This window comes from Ruditapes philippinarum, unplaced genomic scaffold, assembly GCF_026571515.1.
Source record: "Ruditapes philippinarum isolate M1 unplaced genomic scaffold, ASM2657151v2 ctg6467_1_1_1_1, whole genome shotgun sequence".
NCBI classification, from domain to species: domain Eukaryota; kingdom Metazoa; phylum Mollusca; class Bivalvia; order Venerida; family Veneridae; genus Ruditapes; species Ruditapes philippinarum.
In genome coordinates this window covers 228-19,794 of record NW_026860875.1, presented here as the reverse complement: position 1 = coordinate 19,794, position 19,567 = coordinate 228, and the positions used below count along the sequence as shown (strand labels likewise).

The 19,567-nt window shown below is 31.4% G+C and overlaps 2 protein-coding genes across 2 annotated transcripts in view; one reads left to right on the top strand and one right to left on the bottom strand.

The window, feature by feature from the left end:
• LOC132713671 (von Willebrand factor D and EGF domain-containing protein-like) overlaps positions 1–13,878 on the top strand; it is a 31,516-nt gene extending 17,638 nt beyond the window's left edge. Inside the window, exons 5-19 of the mRNA XM_060696321.1 lie at positions 428–711; positions 2,099–2,185; positions 2,611–2,988; positions 3,651–3,745; positions 3,940–4,003; positions 6,656–6,856; positions 8,417–8,616; positions 9,300–9,630; positions 10,017–10,172; positions 10,889–11,153; positions 11,603–11,793; positions 12,029–12,298; positions 12,688–12,796; positions 13,083–13,200; positions 13,418–13,878. Coding sequence (XP_060552304.1) covers positions 428–711; positions 2,099–2,185; positions 2,611–2,988; positions 3,651–3,745; positions 3,940–4,003; positions 6,656–6,856; positions 8,417–8,616; positions 9,300–9,630; positions 10,017–10,172; positions 10,889–11,153; positions 11,603–11,793; positions 12,029–12,298; positions 12,688–12,796; positions 13,083–13,200; positions 13,418–13,496 — 2,828 coding nt within the window. The 3' untranslated portion in view covers positions 13,497–13,878. The remainder of the gene's footprint in view (positions 1–427; positions 712–2,098; positions 2,186–2,610; positions 2,989–3,650; positions 3,746–3,939; positions 4,004–6,655; positions 6,857–8,416; positions 8,617–9,299; positions 9,631–10,016; positions 10,173–10,888; positions 11,154–11,602; positions 11,794–12,028; positions 12,299–12,687; positions 12,797–13,082; positions 13,201–13,417) is intronic.
• A 978-nt stretch (positions 13,879–14,856) lies between these two features.
• On the bottom strand, positions 14,857–19,355 carry LOC132713669 (acid sphingomyelinase-like phosphodiesterase 3a; the record flags this gene model as incomplete). The annotated part of the gene is given in 4 exon segments (XM_060696318.1): positions 14,857–15,358; positions 15,985–16,159; positions 17,560–17,723; positions 19,111–19,355. Coding segments are annotated over 4 exon segments (1,051 nt in total), but the record flags the coding sequence as incomplete, so codon positions are not given.
• Positions 19,356–19,567: the final 212 nt, after the last annotated feature.

The window sequence follows — 19,567 nt, the reverse complement described above, 5'->3', positions numbered from 1 at the left end:
TTGCATGCTATGAATCCTGCGACAGCCTATTTTTAGCACTGTGCTTATTATATATGTTTTACATGTTCTAACTATGAATACCTATTAAGAGGAAAGTAGTGACATATATAAACTATTCGAGCCCCGTTTGATTTTAAATGAACTTTTCTAAATTTTCTTCCAGTTATGAACTTCTCGGTAACACAGAAATATGTAAATATAACTAAAGTTAAGATTTTCGCTCACATCAGTTTCATTGCGCAGGAATAATTTATATAAAAAGTTTGTTGACTTTTGATATATGATTTTGTGTGTGTTGCTTGCATGCTGAAATTTTAGAAATTTTTTTTTTAGATTCTATAATAAAGTTACACATATATTTCAAACAGCCCTCTTAAGATAATTGTGCTTTTTTAATCAAATTTCTTTATATTCTCAATTTTATTAGATGACACGGCACCAGACATTTCACAAGTATTGCCTCATATTGAAGCGAATGTCGTATTAGTTTTGGGGTCTAACGAGCTTCAATTCTATTGTGACTTTCAACCACCGAAAAACACAAACTATTTCTATACGGTCGAATGGGGTATTTCATCTGGAGTTTCATGGACAGACTCTCTTTTTGAATCTAATGCTGTTCAGTTTATAAATTTATCCGACTTTCGCAATAAAACTAGATTGACTGAAACAACTCTTAAAGTAAAGAACTTTGGTCGTCTTGGAATTCATGTAAGGAAACCAGATTTATGTTTTTACAAAGTCTCATAATTGGTTTAATATTCAAAATGTTGAAATTTAAATATCTTTGAATATCGATTATGAGTAAAGAAAAGATAAGAATAATTTCAAAGTTTAAAAGTAAATGTTTACTGGCATTTCATGGTAGGTGATCATGTGACATTTATTTTTTGCAACATCGAGTCAACGCTAATGGCCGCGCCATGAAAGGTATTTGTTTATTTTTCGTTAAATTTAACATATTTGAATGTCAATAACACGGTGTGTAATCGTTCCGGGCTGATATGGAATATTTCCCAGTTCCTGAACTGATTTGGATTTTTTCTACCGGATTGATTCAGATAAATTGGATTTTGAGCTTGACAAGGTAAGAAAATATATAAAATAAACATATTTACCACTGTTAGTCTTTGAATATTCTACTTGCACGGAACATTGCAATGTTTAAAGAATTCATATACAACTTTATAAGGTTGTTAACGGTCTTTTATCAGTTGGAATCGAAAAACAATTTTCACATGTCAGTGAAGTAGTAGTACACATTAGCATAAAATTGCCAAAAAGTCATTCTTATCTTTGATTTTTCAGAGATTTCAGGTAAAATGTTTTGTCCAGTAATGAATTTGTAGGACGTACTTTTATGACAACCTCATAATTTTTTTAGGGCACCGGATTGATTCGTATTAAGGAAAACAAGACAAAGCGCTGATTGTAGGCTTACGTCCTACAAATTCATTACCGGACAAATCATTTTACTAAAAACCACTAAATTATTGCGGAATTATTTTTTCTATAATATAATCATGAAATACCTGAAAAAATAAGAATGATAATGACTTTTTTGGCAATTTTATCCTAGTGTTAACGACTACTTCACTGACATGTGAAATTTGTTTTTCGATTCAAACTGATAAAAGACCGTTAACAAACCTTATAAAATTGTATATGAATTCCTTAAACATTGCAATGTTCCGTGCAATTAGAATATTCAAAGACGAACAGTTGTAAATATGTTTTTTTATATATTTTCTTACCTTGTCAAGCTCAAAATCCAATTTATCTGAATCAATCCGGTGAAAAAAAAATCCGAATCAGTTCAGGAACGGGGAAATATTCCAAATCAGCCCGGAATGATTACGCACCGTCAATAAAGATATATACTATCCCGGACTTTCAACGATACATAACTTTCAACGAAGCTCTCAGCAGTGATTGAATGTTGCCGCAAACCACCTTCTCTGGATTTAATTTTAATTGAAGAAGAGAATTTAATCAAACTATAAATGTTGTGGAAAAGGACTGAAAATGTAGTTATTTTCCTCGTCAACCATGTGTGATGTAACATGTCTGTATTAAATCATTATTGAATTCACTTCAGATCGCTTGCCTTGTTAGAGCAATGAAAAACGTTTTAGGGTTACCTAGCAAAGGAAGACCAAGTGCTCCAAAGTTTTGTGGTATTGAGGTAACATTATTGAAAAATGTTTAATTTATTGTAATAGTTCAATATTGTTTTTTATCAGTTACAGAAAACAAACCAACACAATAAAACATTTATCAGTAAAGAAATACGATTAATGGTTTCACCTTATACAATTCTGATCTTTTGTGCCTGATATTACTACCTAGATAGATATCTTATATTTCAAACACTTTCTTACCTGAAAATATTATTATATATCTTTAAATAAATATTTTCGAATAAGAAAGAGGGAAACAAATTTCCTTAGTAATTAGATATCTTCTTAATAATGTTATCAATATTATGTATACAGTGATCGTTTACAATATTTGTAAGTGCATTATTTTTACTTTTAAACTGAGGACATAAATTATAGTTTAAGAAAAATAATAGAACACAATCAGTCTATTAAAGTTTAATTTATCTAGATTGTGAATAAATCAACACTCAGGTTGAAAGATACAGAAATAGGTCAATTTGAAATACGCTTGACTATTCCGTTTGGTTGCCAAAAATGGGAAAGGAATGGGTGTTCGTTGGATGTAACAATGTTTGTACCAGAAAATCAAAACAGTAATTGCCGGCCAAGTGGACTTTCCCAAGCTTCCCAAATAGACAGAATAGATAATCGTTGTGGAATAAAAATTAAAAACGACGAAATTGGGAAGTCTAAGACAATTCAAGTTGAAGCAGATCTGGGCCAAAATCGTGAAAAAAAAGACTGGAATTTCAGAGTAATTTTAGCAACAACAAAGGACTACAAAGCACATCCATTTTTCCAGAATTATGTGCTTGATATGGTCAAAGTATGGTTTTGTTTAAATTATATGTTTCATGTAAAACTTCATATGTACATAACATTTAGAATAAATGAATTCTATCAACAGTAACTGACGCGTTTTATTATACAACTTACTTTTTTCATAATCGTTTAAAACAATAGTCAAGTTAAAGATAAGCCCTTACCTTTAATGTAGCATTATGCTCATTTCTCATTGCCAAGTTGACCTGAATTGACAAAGATAGGCTGTTATTATGGTTATAATGGTGCTTGACCAATAGTTAATATCGGAAATTGTTTAGGATGAAATACATGTATGTTTCTGCCTAAAATTTTAAAAGACTGTCCCACTCTTTTTTTATAAATTGAACATTTCAGGTAACTTCCAATGAATATTTATTGAAAATTTCCTTGGGCCACGTGGGTTTTTAATTGTTCTTGTAAAGAGCATTTAGAATTGAAATTTTTTTTTTGCAAAAATGTTAACTTACTTGGACTTTCACCTGTTCACGCACTATATACTTTTAGAAGATCATAATATCACTTTAACTAAGTGTATTGATATTGAACTATTTTTATAATACGTAATACATATTTTGTTTGGTGTAAATTAAAAATTATTGAAAATCCATGGAGATATTTTGTACATTGTATTATAAAACCTAGATTATCATTTTGATGTTAAAGGTAGACGTATTGGTGGATATGACCCGTGTGAAGGGAAAATGTCATTCAAATAATGACCCTCATATGGTTTCGTTTGATCGTGTTGGAAATATAGGGTAATATACTTGATATACTATTTTAATATCCTTTTCTTATCGTTTACATCTATAGTATTAACATACTGTCCAATAGAATGTGTTGTAAAATGTCAATAATGTTGAAAAATATAATGGTTCACTTAACACTAATGTTGATTTTATTTCTTAGTAAATCAGTTTTATTATAGAAATTCTTTTATATACTCTTTCAGGAAATTTGAAAACCAGAATAACGGAATATTCATACTGTACCGTAATTCCAATCAAAAAGTACAGGTAAGATGATTTTATTGGTTTAAAACAGAAATTAGTTGGAATTAATTATAAAATCAGTTCAATTTATCAATAAAAAACCGACTTTGTTAATAATGGTAAATCTGTCACAAGATCAAATATTTCTAGTAAATAGGATTGCAAAACTCAGCTGGGTAGTTTCGAAGATTTAAAGTCCGAAATTGTCTGAAGCGTACATCTTATAAATAAAAAACATATTAAATTAAAATACATAAAAAACAATACAATATCCCAACATACCAAAATTGACCACAAAAGTCTCGAATGTTCAGTATGTGCAGTATGTATATCCAAAGAAGAGCAATTAACATTTTTAAGTAATATTTTGTGTGTCATTTGGTATAAAAAAATGTTTCAACTGAAATAATTTAAATTCTTCAGCAATTTTACAAGATACCTTTCAGCACTATTATAACATTCAAGTTCCATAGCCTGTGTATGTTTGTTTCAGTTTCTATTTTCCTCGAATTTTTATCCTTGAACTTGAATATTTCTCTCGTTTTCCACATTTCACAAAGGGCATGGATAACAAAAAAATAGACAGATCATATTGACAAGTGAATTAGATCATACAAATGCCAGCATTTTTCAAATGTCATCATCAGTGCTTTTGATTCATTAACAACAAAAACTATAATTATTTCTACTAGCTACAGACCTTTTTTACAGATTAAATTTGCCTTTCGATTTTTATATAAAAAACAGCATCGTGAAAATATTTGACACACGAAGATGTGTCTGTTTTCCTCTGAAATATTACTATTTTGGCTATTTATGTTTGAAAGTTTTCATAATAGTTGCTAATTAGATATTTCGATTGACTGTATCAATAGTAAATTACCGACACACCATGCTGTGCAGGATTGTATTATAAGATAAGCATCTATCAAAATTTGACTTGTTCGGGGCTAATTTTCTGCATATTGTCAGTTGTCCGAAGTTGTTTAGAGAGTTGTCCCGGGCACCGGACTAAAGGATCTGTATAGCTCTGAAATTTATTATACATTAATACATGACTTGATACTATTAAATCTATTGATACTATTAATCGAAATAAACTATTCAGACACAACTACTGGACAAATACAACACAAAGTGAGTGATCAATGTTCACGATATTTCACGGGTGATATCGAAACAATGTATTACATAAATAAAACTTTGGAAAGCCGCAGCTATCCTAACATGGGTGATCTCGAAAGCGGAAATTGGAGATTTTCAACAATACATTACCGAGGTTAAACATATATGATAAAAAATGTAAATATGGGAATGAAATAACGCACGTGAGCGTTTCTGCTTAAATAATACTAAAACCCACAACTGCCAGAGAAAACTAATTTCAACCTTCGACATAATTCTTTCAACAGGCATAGTAATAAATAGCCATAAAAATAAAACGTAATCGCAAAGGTAGGTACCTTTTGGCTTCAACAGATTCTATATTGTTGGATTCGACCCAAACACTGTAATCTTTACGTAGCACTTTACTGCAAGTCACGTTACCGAGATGAATGGAGACATTTACACATCTCTATGTTCAATTCAACAAAAGTTTAACAAAAGCCACAAAAGTGCGGAAGCGACAAAAATGGAAATAACGTAAACAAGAGAGACAAAATTATGCATGCACGTGACACTTAATTAAACAGGGTCACCACTTGTTTCTTTTTTGCTTAAAAAAGTTGTCCTTTTAAGATGTATTCCTCAGCGGATGGACATTTTGTGAAACTCACATCACTGACTATACCTACTCCAGTATTCAATAATCAATAATAAACTATATAGCAACGTAAACAAATGTCAGTTTACGGCGTAGAATTAATCCTATTTACTTTTGCGATTTTACATCTTTCTGAATTAGTCTGCCTGTATACTGAGGATACGGTCTATTGTAATTATTGTCGCTCTGTAATGAATTCATTCGCAATCTTTTAAGCAGGTTTAATATGTGATGTTACCAAATCCGGAGATAAATGTACAGCAAAATTATGACTAATGGTGTCATTACGTAAAACCCAGGTTGAGTTCCTGTCAGTTAACAGTTTACTCGCAATATTATTTAATGTTTGAAAATGGGTCATTTCTAACTTTCATGAAACACAAACACGCGTGCGCGCACATACGCACGTACACAGACAACGCAATCATTTTTTTAAAAATACGCAGCAATAAATAGACTGAAATTTCTAAATATGTTTAACCTATATCAAGAGAAAAATTTGAGAGAGATATATTTACATATCCTCATAACATTATTTGCGATGTTGGCTTTCTTTTTGAAACTGTAGAAATTATAAAATACCAGTGTGATGCAAAAGGCGCACAACCAGACCAAAATGTAATATGGAAAACATCTCTTAAAATCGTTCTTGTTAGAAAGTTATACTCAAAACGATCTCTTTTATAAACAATTTCTTCTGTGCCTCCGAAATATGAAGAATGCCGAGGTTACAATGTCACTTTGTAAAGTAGTATGGATTTTTCTATCTGTTCTTTTTTCTGTTGTAACATTAAGCAAGTTCAGTTTTCTTGTTGCCTTTTACCAATTTTATAAACAAAATAATTCAATAGCATCTTATTATTTATCAATTTCTTACGCGTTTTGTGCTTTTCTATTTCAATGCTAAATAGGTTCAGGTGCAGACGAGTCCTTGTTATAAACACAACAGTGACATCTGGTGCAATTGTGGGGTAGCTGTAAGTGCAGGTAGAGACGTGTTTATCATGAGTAGTTGTGGTGCCAATAGTGGAAAGTGGCGTCAGGAATTTCGATGTAAAGATCAAGTGTTGTCTAATAGTATAAAGACAGACAAAGCAAAACAAAAATTTGTGGTAAATATTTTCTTTTTCTTTTCATTTTTAAATAAAATTAAAATTACAACACATTATGATAGTAATCAGTGTAATTCAGAGTTAATGGGGTTTACTAATTTTTCTTTCTTAATAACTAAAATAACATAATTTTCCTTTTCCAAAACAAAACTCTATTCTCGTTACTCATGTCCAACAAGTATCAATTTTTATGAACATTAAATGCTCTATCTTTGAAGCACTGGCAAAACATTCGAGCCGACTGCTTTCATCTACAAAAAAGCCATAATTAGACACTCAGAGCCAGGTCTTGAGCTCGAGCCTCTTTATTTCAATTAAGAGCACGTCCCTTATGACTGATGGGTTGTTTTTAAGGTTGATGCATCACAATTGCAGACACTGCTTATCCCTGCTTGGTCGTAAGAGGCAAATGAATGGGTTGAAATTTCGAGTATTTGCATCAATAAACCTTAATCAGATGGTATGGGTGGTTTTGACCCCTGGTTTTGCTTTGAAGCTTGTAACACCCTTTGTTAGCCAAATTCATCTTTCCTGTTTGAGCGCCGTATGCCCTATATATTGTTGGTGCACCGTAAAACCAAACAAACAAACAAAAGAGTCTGAAATAAGTCTTGCCAAGTGCGACAAAGCACTGAATAGAACATGAAAACGTTTGACATTGACATTTGTGTAAGTGGTTAATGGTGAAATGTCTTCGTGTCTGAAAAAAGATCGTTGAATTACTTTTATCTAAACAGAACCTTTGCAAACATGTTGAAAAGTTATGTAGCAATCATTGATTTTTAATTACAAACAGTAATTTACTTCTATGGCAACCATTGACTTCCCATAACTATAATTGATTTTCCTTGCAACCGCTGCAATTTACATATACAGTTTTTCATTTTAGTAATGCATTACTAGTATTAGAATTTGATGTCAGTTCTCCTAGATTGTGACAAAATGCCTGAGTTTCATTCATAGTGATCAATATAAATTCAACATGCTTTATGTCATTATCATCTTCATAAACAGTTGATCGTCTACAAGGATCATCATGGCTTTTTCGGGGTGGGCGGGGTGGTGATGGGGGATGTTTATATTTTGAAATGCATGTATGTAACTGGAAAATCAGTTTTCTATGATGGATTTTAATTTAGAATTTTTTAATTAAAAGCAATATTTACAAGCTACTTTCAACGAACAGAAATTTAATGTATCCAAATTACATGCATTCGTATGCTTATTTATATATATTTTAAAATAATGTCATTTTTATTTGTTTTAATTTCACGCTATCACACGCACAAACACTGTATTGTCGTCTTTCCAAATCGTTCTAATTTTATCAGTACAAAGTTTTGTTGTTTTTTTTTTGGTTGTTGTTGATATTGTTGCTTTGTTCTTTTGATTTTTTATAGAATCGAAAGAGATGTCATTTCATTAAATAAATAGATCTACCTTGTAAATTTGATAAACGCAAGATTTAATTTATAATTGTCTCAGTCAGACTTTGTTGGCAAATACATCACCAGTGTTTTAACAATATTTTCTAGCACTGATATTTTTACATTTTTGCAGATATTTCTTCCGACAGGAACGGAAGTTCTTATAACACTTAGTGGACACTATTTCCAACCCTTTCTAAACGTACAAGTTACACCTAGCTTGGCGGATTGGAACAAAACGGATGGACTTTGTGGTCTCTTTAATGGAAATGCAAATGACGATAGACAAAAAAGGCCTGGTTCAACAAAAAATGATATTAATCTAAGCTGGAGGTAAATGAAATCATAAAATATACATAATAATTGTGTAAAGCACCTACAAAATGTAGCTTGTTCTCGTCTTTACTCAGTTCCATAAGACATTTTACTTTAATAAAGACATTAAAACATAAGAGTAGCATATCTTCAACCAACAAGTACACCAATGCTAAAGATACATGTATAAATACATTACAATATTGTTTGTAAAGGTTTTGCGAATATGACAGAGCATTAATAATGTCAGTTGATGAATTGAATGCTAGTAAAAACATTGGAAACATACACATGTATAAAATATCGTGCATATTCTTAGAATGATGTTTGTTATTGATTAATACTTGATTTAAAAAAGCTATAAAAACATCAGTTTCGAAGACCGCATTAATATTAAAATCTGATTGATACCAGTAATGATAAAATACAAGTATATTAGGAATATTTTGGATCAGGATATCAACTGCTCATGAAATTGCAATTTGCTTCTATATTATATAATAGTAAATATACACTACACTATATTTGTATAAAGTAAAGTTTATATTATTGCACTTTTATCTTCAATATACTCGTATATATAATATAATCGAAAAAGGCATCCTTCAATTTTCTTGTTCTCCTTTCTTCTCCATCTTTATCTTCGCCACCTGCTACAAAAGTAAGTATTACTGTATGAAGAAGTTTTATATCAATTACAGTGTAGGGCCGATTGAAAGTCTGTTTGATCAAAGGAATGACAAGTATCTAAAAAAATGGTCATCTGAAAGATTTTTATGCAATTGTACTGTTGAATGGGCACCGGTGGGAGGCGCTAGTGGACCACAAAACTTTGTTCAATGTTCTGCACATAAATCGAAGGCAAGAAAATGCAAGGATAGAATATTTGAAGAAGAGTATAATGAAAGGTGTTCATTTGCGAGGAAAAAAAGAAATGTTCACGGGCATTACGTACAAAGAGATGTTGATAAACACTTCACGACAAGTACAAAATTCGTCTCAAAACTTTTGAATACATTCCGTTTATCTCAGGTATTTTGCATACTAGTAAATGGTGTTAGACATTTTTAAAACTATCACTATCGTCAGATTTATTTTAGAAAAATATCATTAAGAATATCAAAAATGAATAACACAGTATGTTCATAATTACAAAAATAATTACAAAAATATCAATCAATATCAGTAAAAATTACCTTTATTGTAATTGAATGAACAAAAATAATAATTGCTCACATATATATGATGCAGTTGATTAAAATGTGTCAATGCCAGTCATCATCGTGTATATAGTAGGTGACAATATGTAATATATTGTTTATTGTGTCAGTAAAATTATGTTGTTATGGTAACAACATAATATTATATGTAAGCTTAAATAAACAAGCATTTAGTATACAATTTCTTTTTATGTATAGAGACATAAAAGGGATGTTACAAATATCAATTATACAGAGGCATCTGCACGGCAAGCCTGTTTAAAGACTATAAATACAACGGCATTTCAAATGTGTTCATCAGTTCCCACTGTCGACGTTAACAAATATGTCGAAGACTGCACTCTCGATGCATTGGTACTTTTTAACATCTTTTTACAAGTCGAAACATGTTTCGTAATTATATTATTATTGTCATATTTCATAATCGTTTCAGTAAAGGCTCTTTGGATAATGAATTTACTCTTCTTTGTTTATTTGTTACATTGTAATGGCGCCGAAACAGGAACGATAGTTTTTGCTAACCTCGGGTGTTAAAGAAACAGCAGGGATCAAAATCTCTCAGCTAAAGCTATAACAACAATTATTTTAGCCATTAAAAAAACTAGCGGAAAGCCTTCATGTTGCTCTTCTTTTGTTGTCGTTGTTTTTATCCAAAATGCATTTTAATAAATTAAACATATATGAGCCGCGACACGACAAAATCAACATAATGGGTTTGCGACCAGCATGGATCCAGACCAGCCTGCGCATCCTGATCAGGATCCATGCTGTTCGCTTACAAACTCTACAACAACTAGAGAAACTGATAGCGAACAGCATGTATCCTGATCAGACTGCGCAGATGCGCAGGCTGGTCTGGATCCATGCTGGTCGCAAACCCATTATGTTGGTTTTGTCGTGACGCGGCTCATATGTCAATCATAACGCATGGTGTACAAAACATGATGAATATAGGCACATTTACAGAGACAAAAAATTCATAAAATAAGTGGTTATGAAGTATGCTTAAAACTAATATACACGTAAAATAGAGCGAGTTATATAATCGGTATTTGTTTCATTCTATTTAGTCGACAAATTCAATGGAATGGACAGCATCTCATCTAGACGCAATGAAAGGAGAATGTGTACAAGAGGTTAAAGTAAATCAACCACTCACAGCAGAAGATCTCAAAAGTTTCAAGCCAGACCCAATCAATTCTAACATGACTACATTGATGCCCTCGAGTACTTTGCAAACAACCCTTAGTCCAGTATTTACATCAGATTTCCTTAGCAATCTTGAAGATGTAACCTGTCTCAATGATTGCACTCAAAATGGGATTTGTGAAAAAGGTAAAGTTTCAAACTTGAAACCAATATAACATTTTGACAATATAAAGATAAACTGATCTGACGTAGACTTGTTTGGTTGATTTGTTTTTTTCATATCTAAGTGATTTTATTTTGCAGCTATATCCAGGTAAGTGATTGGACTTCGAGGACAAATTCTGCATTTCATTTACTCTGAAACATTATATATGTCAACAGATTATAACAACGTAATAGATAATAAAAAATTGTGTGCTACGGCTTTGTTATTACAGCAAAGGCGTGGAAAATGGCAATGAAAATAGACTAATATCATATTTTAACAATTTAATCCTAGTCTGTCATCATTGGTAAATATTGAAAGATTGCTTATATTGATAATGAAAATGATTTATTTTCATTTCATTAAATGCTGTCTTTTACTTGAATGTAGAATGTCTATCTGACATCACTATTGTTACTTACATTGCTAGGTCTGTGCGTTTGTAATGATGGATTTTCTGGAGCGGACTGTTCCGTTGATAGTTCAAAACCACCAATAATGACAGGCATTCCTGACGATGGTGAATGTGACTTACAGTACAGGGAGTGTTTGACAACATCTGTTTACGGAATAAATTTGGTACAATCGGAAACATTATCGTGTCATATTAAACCATTTCAGGTTAAGTTTTTTACGTTTTGTCTTTGATATATTAAATTATAAGTTATTGTGTTTAGCTATATTACAAAAAAGCATATCATTGAACGTATGGATTGCCTAATAACCTAAACACTTTTTTAATGAACACTAAAATTATCATTTTCTTATCGTGTAAAATATTCGACAATATTGGTTTTACTTTTTAGTATAGTAGCAAAGAAATATAAATGTATTTGGATTTTGTTACATACTTTAGATCAATACTGACAGTGTTATGGAGACAGAAAATACTTCTTATAAAAACAAAGGAACTTTACAAACATTTATGGAAGTATCATGCCCCTTAGAAAAAAGACGAGAAAAGCGCGCTGATGATACAAAAACTAACGATTACATGGCTAAAGGTTACACTGTTTCAGTAAGTAATGATGGCAAGGCGTTTAGTGAAGAAGATGTCATTGTAATTTACGATTCTGAGTGTGTTAATTGCACAAAAGATAACGACAAGATAGTTTGCGTTCAACGGGTGAGGTTTTATCTTGTTTACTGTCTATTTTTATTAAAAACAATACAATCTCCATATCATATACATGTATGTGTCTTTTTCATAAGACGTTTTGTACTTCCTCACACATTGCTCGATTCATTAGAAGAATGGTTCTGAACAGAAACTAAAATAGTATTAAGACTGTGTATTTCTTAAAATATAATGTTATTTTATCAACAAAACGAACAAAAAATATGCGAAATACATATTAATCGGGTGAAAAAATATCATTTATTTTGTAAACATATAATGTCTTTGATTGCTTTGAACCCTCTCTTAATAAAGAATTAGACCTTTAATGGTAAAAACTTATCTTTCCTCCTATTAGATATATATACGTTGAAGTATTAGATGTTGTATATTTCTAGCCAGGATATTGCACCAAACACGGACAATGTTATCGATTTGGAGACAAATACGACTGTTATGTTTGCACCGGTGGTATTGACGGTCAGTTCTCATGGGTTCCTGGTAAAGGTAGAATCTCATTATCATCAGATTAGGTTAATAGGGATGCTTGTCTTAACATCGGCTAGTCTAGTTTTCCTTCATTTTTGACATAGAAGAATTTTTAACAATTTTTGTTGGCTTTATATGTATATATTTTATATAATTATAGCAGATATCATTTAAATAAAAAAAATATTTCAATATTTATTTTACCAAATAGTTTGTATAAACCCGTTAATCATTTATTGGATACTATATGAATATTTTCCATAAAGTTTACAAACATTTAAGCTAAAGAATGTTCTATTTCTAGAATGCCCAATTGCAGTTCCACCACCACCTCAGTCAAAGAAACTATGGGTCATTGCAGCAGTCATTTGTCCTTCCTTTGTTGTAATAGTCGGGGTGATACTGGGATGTATTTACAAAAGGTATTTAATATTTGATAACGAAATTTTATGTTGATTTGTAGCACAGATACTATTACTTAGGCCTACTTATGTCCTCTATGAAACAAACATACTTATGCAGAAATGATTGTTTATGAAATTAATCCATTTTATCCATTTTGTTTTCATTTTGTCTTATACTGTATGTGTTTATCTATTGTAACCTTAAGATAGTGAAAACAACAAAACATTATTTCAGCAAAAGAACATTGGCTAAAAGAAAGACACGTGTAATGGATTCGCTCTCTTCTTCGAAGGCTACTATAAATCACGAATAAGCAAAGTAATTTCAGCTGAATAGATGGACAGTGCAAGTATCGACGATTGCTTATTTAAGCAAAAGGTTTTTGAAGGACAATGCTTTTTTAGAATATCTAATGAAAACATTTAGACTATTTACAAAATTTTCGGATCAAAATTAGTGTCAGTATCTTATTCATTTGATTTGTGAGCACCATATAATTAAGATCGCATTGATTGATTTCATTTTAGTTTCTTTGACTGTTTTATTCTAATATGTAATGACGTTCTATATGCAGTTTAGACACTTCCTATTTCGTTATGGTATCTTATACGCATTTATATACATATCATAATCACAATACTGTCATATCCACAAAACTTTTCTCTGAATTTTAAAATAAACAGAATGAAGAACTATTGATTGTTTATCTTATTTCCTCCATCCAGTAATGACCAATAATGGAGTCTTATACCAGAAACCTTTTAGACCCCTTTCACTGGTTCCTTGTCCGAAAAGTTAAAATGGCGTTCATTCTTTTCAAGTCCATACTGTCCAAACGCCGTTCAGTTTCCCCCAGTCTTATTTGTCCACATCATTCATTCATTCATTTGCAGTCGAAATTGTCCAATGTAATTCATTCTTTTTCATTCCATTATGTCCAAATCCTGTTAATTAATTTCCAGTCCATATAGTCTAAACCCCGTTAACCAATTTCCAGTCCATATTGTCCATCGTCAATCATTGTTTTTCAATCAATATTGTTCAAACCGCCATTCATTTTTTCCGGTCCATGCCATCTAAACTTCATTCTTCAGTCTTTTCCAGTTCATATTGTCCAATCGCCTTCATTTTTTTCATTCCATAATTTCTAAACGTCTTTAATTTCCATTCGACTACATAATATCAAAACGTCATTCATTTTTCTATTCAAATTGTATCAACACATTACAACTGGCCATAAAACAATTTCTTATTGTAAAAGACGTGCCTGTTTTACTTGCTGCCATAGAACATATTTTCCCGCTCCAATTCTGCAAGAGACGCTGACTTTTTTATGAGAAAGTTATGAACCTCACATCAGGAGGATGGTTATATCTTCGTGATTAAAGCCCGGATATAAACCCCACTGTCTCCCTCTCCTAGTTGTGAATTGACGTTTTAAAAATGCTGTGTAATTTCAAACCATTGAACCAATTCAAAACAGCTTTATGTGTTTGATCGCATAAATAGATACAAATAACCAATTCATATAAGTAATTATGTCCCAGCACCGTAGATTATCTTGGAAATAAAATATTTTATGTCCAAATAAAATGGTAAAATTGATATAAAACATTTCTTACAAAAAGATAAAACCGTATGCTAAATATGACAAATCATGAAGAAGGAAAACATTGCATTTGATTTTTAATTATATAGTCCTTGAAAATTATCTTCTGAAAAACCATCTCCAAAACTTTTGAATATTATCGACATCAAATTCCTGTAAGCATTTTGCAAAATCGCTTTCGGTAAGCTTTGTAAATCTACAAAACACCCTTGCATGACATTTTGATTCACATTCCTTATATAAGCTCCTGGGCGGGGTAACAACATAATGTTTCCAAAAGCTCTTGAATTCTTGGCTGTCGGCTGCTTTCATTCGGTTTACTAATGAATACAGTGATGCGGGAGATAGATTCTTTATACCGTACGCACCGGAAGTTGTATATTCAAGTTCCCATGATGCAGTGCCCGCAATATTCGCCGCTTCTACGTCAAGGTAATATTGAATTATTTCTAGATGTAATCCGGTTATTCGATTATATTTGATAAGACGTATACCCGGATTATGTGAAAGAGAATATCCGAGTGGAGTCACCGACGGCGCTAAAAATATAGGTACAGTGGGTACCCCTGAAAATGCAAGAAAATTTGTTTTTTATAATGTAATGATATAATAATTTCCGTGTTTATGTGAACCCTATCTAACCAGTCACATTATACTGGTCTTCGAACAGAGAAAAGGCAACAGTATTTATAAACGCAATGATATTTATTATATATACAATGTATAAAGATGTTCGAATCGCCCAAACTTTATCTTTGTTCTTGAAGAGTGATTGACATTTTTGCCTTTGATTGTTAGTCTTTCTAAGAAGGCCGATGGCCTGGAAATTAAAGATCATTTATGTTGTAATTAAGGATGAGACATACAGTTAAGTTAAGTTTTTTTTTTATATGTGTACATGTATTCATTCTTTTCCAGTCCATATTTTCTAAAACGTCATTTATTTCCCTTCTAGTCCATAATATCAATATTCTTCTAAAACAATTTCATAACATCCAGGAATATGTTAAATATGTACAGCATATGTTTACGTACATTATAATTAAACGTTAAATTAAGGTATTCATTTTTATTGAAAAAAAAACTTTCTTAGACTTTATTTACATGAAATGCTAAATTCGGTATTATTAAAACAGTGTGCATAACATTTTTTTTTCGTTATAAGATCTTCAAGAAGTACACTTTGCATTACCTTTTTCATCTGTTAGCACTTTAAAGGCATCTGTATGTTCATGTCCAAAATGCATGGCGACAATGACGTCAGAATATTGATTTGATATTGCGATGAGTCTATCATTCTGATGTTTGTATAATTCTGTTTCACCGTTTGGTTGAACTCCCAGCGGTATATGAGCCGTGATTATAACCTGAAAGTGAAAGACATATGTAATGTGTTAAATTTTACCATAAAACATTTATGACAATATAATGTGTTAACTGCAATAACCTGAAAGTAGCAATCATATTTGAGCCGCGTCATGACAAAACCAACGTAATGCGTTTGCGACCAGCATGGATCCAGACCAGCCTGTTCATCCGCGCAGTCTGATCAGGATCCATGCTGTTCGCTATCAGTTTCTCTATTTGTAATAGAGTTTGTAAGCGAACAGCATGGATCATGATCAGACTGCGCGGATGCGCAGGCTGGTCTGGATCCATGCTAGTCACTAACCCATTATGTTGGTTTTGTCATGACGCGGCTCATTTTATTACCATCGAAAACAGTTCTGGTAAAAACAATAGGTAACTGAAGAATTTTGTCTTCCCTGAATTTCGTCACTGTAATCTCTTTATTCTGCAACGTTTCACTGTTAGTGAGGGAATAATTACAGATTAGACACTTTTGTACAATTTCTCACGAATAATTATTAGAATAATTAATTAAAATATTCATTCTTAGAATGCCAATAAGCAGCAATGATCGGTTGTCTGTCACCAGTGTAAAACAAAACCGGTCTGCACTTTTTTTCGCATTACCACTACTGTTCTATAATAATATTGAAATCCCTAAATCAGACAGTGGACAGTTTCATGTTTTAATTATACAAATTCAGACAACTTGAAGGCCCATTATGCTTCAGAAATGCTATCATTTTCATTTCTCAAACATTTTGTATTTTTTGTATTTGTTACAGTTTCCAAAACATTTTCATTTGCCACACAGATGAACCAACTTTAACTCTTTTGCTCTGTTAGCAAAGGGTATAATCATAGTGAATAAATGTTTTGTATGAAAGTCAAAATACATGTACTACTTTGTTTACATTTCGCTGCCTTTACTTCACATTCAACGCAATTGATAAATTAAAAAATATGGATAATTGAGACATTTTAAGGATTTTTTATTCAAATTTTATCTAAATCTTAATTGATTTTGGTAACTTTTAGTAATTAATAAGAAATTCTATTTGATAGTATAATTGTCTGTTCTGTCAAATTATGTTGTTTTATATACAAAGTAATATAATAATAAACTTGAAAAAAGTTCGTTGAATGACAAAAAGAATCTCATCCCTGCAATGGATATATTTTGCAGAATCTAATCATATTATGAAATCTTGATTTGAATGAAAATCATCTGATGTAAATTCAGTTAAAATATCGTTTCCTTTAATATTACATATTACTGCTAAATTCTAATTGATAGTAACTTTTTTACATGTTTTTGTGTATTTTAATTATAAACTGATTTAACGAACGTTCCATCATACTTTTCCTTTCTTTCTAAAATAGTTTTGTTACATTGAATTTATATTAGGTATCTTACCTTTTCTTTTTGTTTTCGTGCATACTGTAATGCCTCAACGAGCCAACGGAATTGACCTGCCGGATCACCATCTGAGGTCACCTGTTTGTTTCGTTTGTAATAAAGAATTGTGTTTAAAACAATGATCCTGAGGTAAGGTGAAGCTTTCACTGTGTAATACCCACCTGCAAAAATGTAAATGGATCTAACGCAATAGAAAAGAATGGAGAATTGACAAATATAAAATCTTAAGACAAGAGAAAATGAATCTACGAGACGGCACTTTATTGTGTATTAGACAAACGGTGCAAATTAACCATTTCACTGCCATAGGGACGGCTTATGCCGTCCCTGTTATTTTCGGCGTATTTGCCATAAGGACGGCTTTTGCCGTTTCTATAATAATAATAATAATAATAATAATAATAAATTAATAATAATAATAATAATAATAATAATAATAATAATAATAAATATAAAAAATTATACCATCGATAATAATTATTATTATACTTTAGTTACATGTTTGGAAACATATATAATTATTATAATAATAATAATAACAAATAATAATAATTATATTAATTAATAATTATAGTAATTTCTTAGAAAACTCTCTGGCAAATAGGTGATCAATCAAACAATAACCCTCTGGCAGCGAAAGGGTTAAGAGGCAAAATAATTCGATTTCCTCCCTTTGTTCCACGGGGAGGGTGCAGTTAGAAAGTAGAAAAGAGATAAATGGGTGACTTTTAATCATTACCATGCTAAATTAAATCCATTTAATGGCAGTACCTGCTTTGAATTCAGGACTGTAAATTTTAATGTATTAGAGAGTCATAATTTAGGCGCGATCAAAATTCTTCAAGTGCGACTTCAAGGCCATAAACGATGATATATAATTTCTTTCTAAACAAATGGTATGAAATAAAGGAGGATACAAATTATATCTAAAGATCCGAAGTTCCTAAGTTAAATAATTTAACTGCTAATGTGATTTAGTACATGTTTATATACCGTACCGTACTTTATTCTTATTTCTTTTACCTTTGTTTCGAGATTGCAAGTTTCGGTTGGAAATGTCTGGTAACACAAATATTTAAAAGGACCATTACTTAAAAAAATGCAGTTATCTCACTTTTCAGTGTAATATATAGCATGAACTATAATAACAGCAATTTTCAACTGTTTTTAAAAACACACGTCAAGGAGATGACGAAAGGCGTTTAATAGTTAAGTAAATGTTACACAAACAAAAGTAATTTACAAACAAAAGTAATTTAACGTTTTTATTACAATGCAGAAACCCTTTTAACATTTTTTTAATATTAAATTATGATATTTGACTCTAGAAATATGCCATTTTGAACAAAGTGCAAAAGAAAATAAGCTGTTTTATGTAAATCTACAAATTTACGGAATCTTAAAAATGAAAACGTACGTCAGAAAATAGTTCGGCATTGACATATTACCCACACCGTAGGTGATATGGACTTTACTACTCGGGTAAAACCCAGCATCACACTGATTAGCATAAAATAAAGAAACGTTTTCTCCTCGGGGACGATATACCTTTCCTACAAGTTGCCTCTTGAGTGTCATCATTAATCCAGCTACGCCATCTTGACCATGCTTGATTATATAATAATGTATTTCTTGGCTCAAACTGGTCCGTGAGATCAGTGTCATGGTTACCAAAAGAAGGATAAACCGGCGTTCTTGGAAATGTTGACTTTAGAAGATTTGTCACGTTGTTAAAGATGTCAACGTTCATTTGATGATTTATATTTTCGGGTTTTAAGTGAAGAATCGTGTCCCTGTAAAATCAAAGTTCAGTATACTCTACCACATACCGTTTTAGTTCAGATTCTGAAATCTTTCGAATGGTATCGCAAGCATGTATCTATACAAATGAAATACTTTGGTTTCCATATTGTTCAAAAGGGATTTCAGACTGCCGGCCAAAGCAGCAATGGTTTTGTAACTGGCCATCTTCTTATAATACGTACACGTCTGTTTGAACAATTGT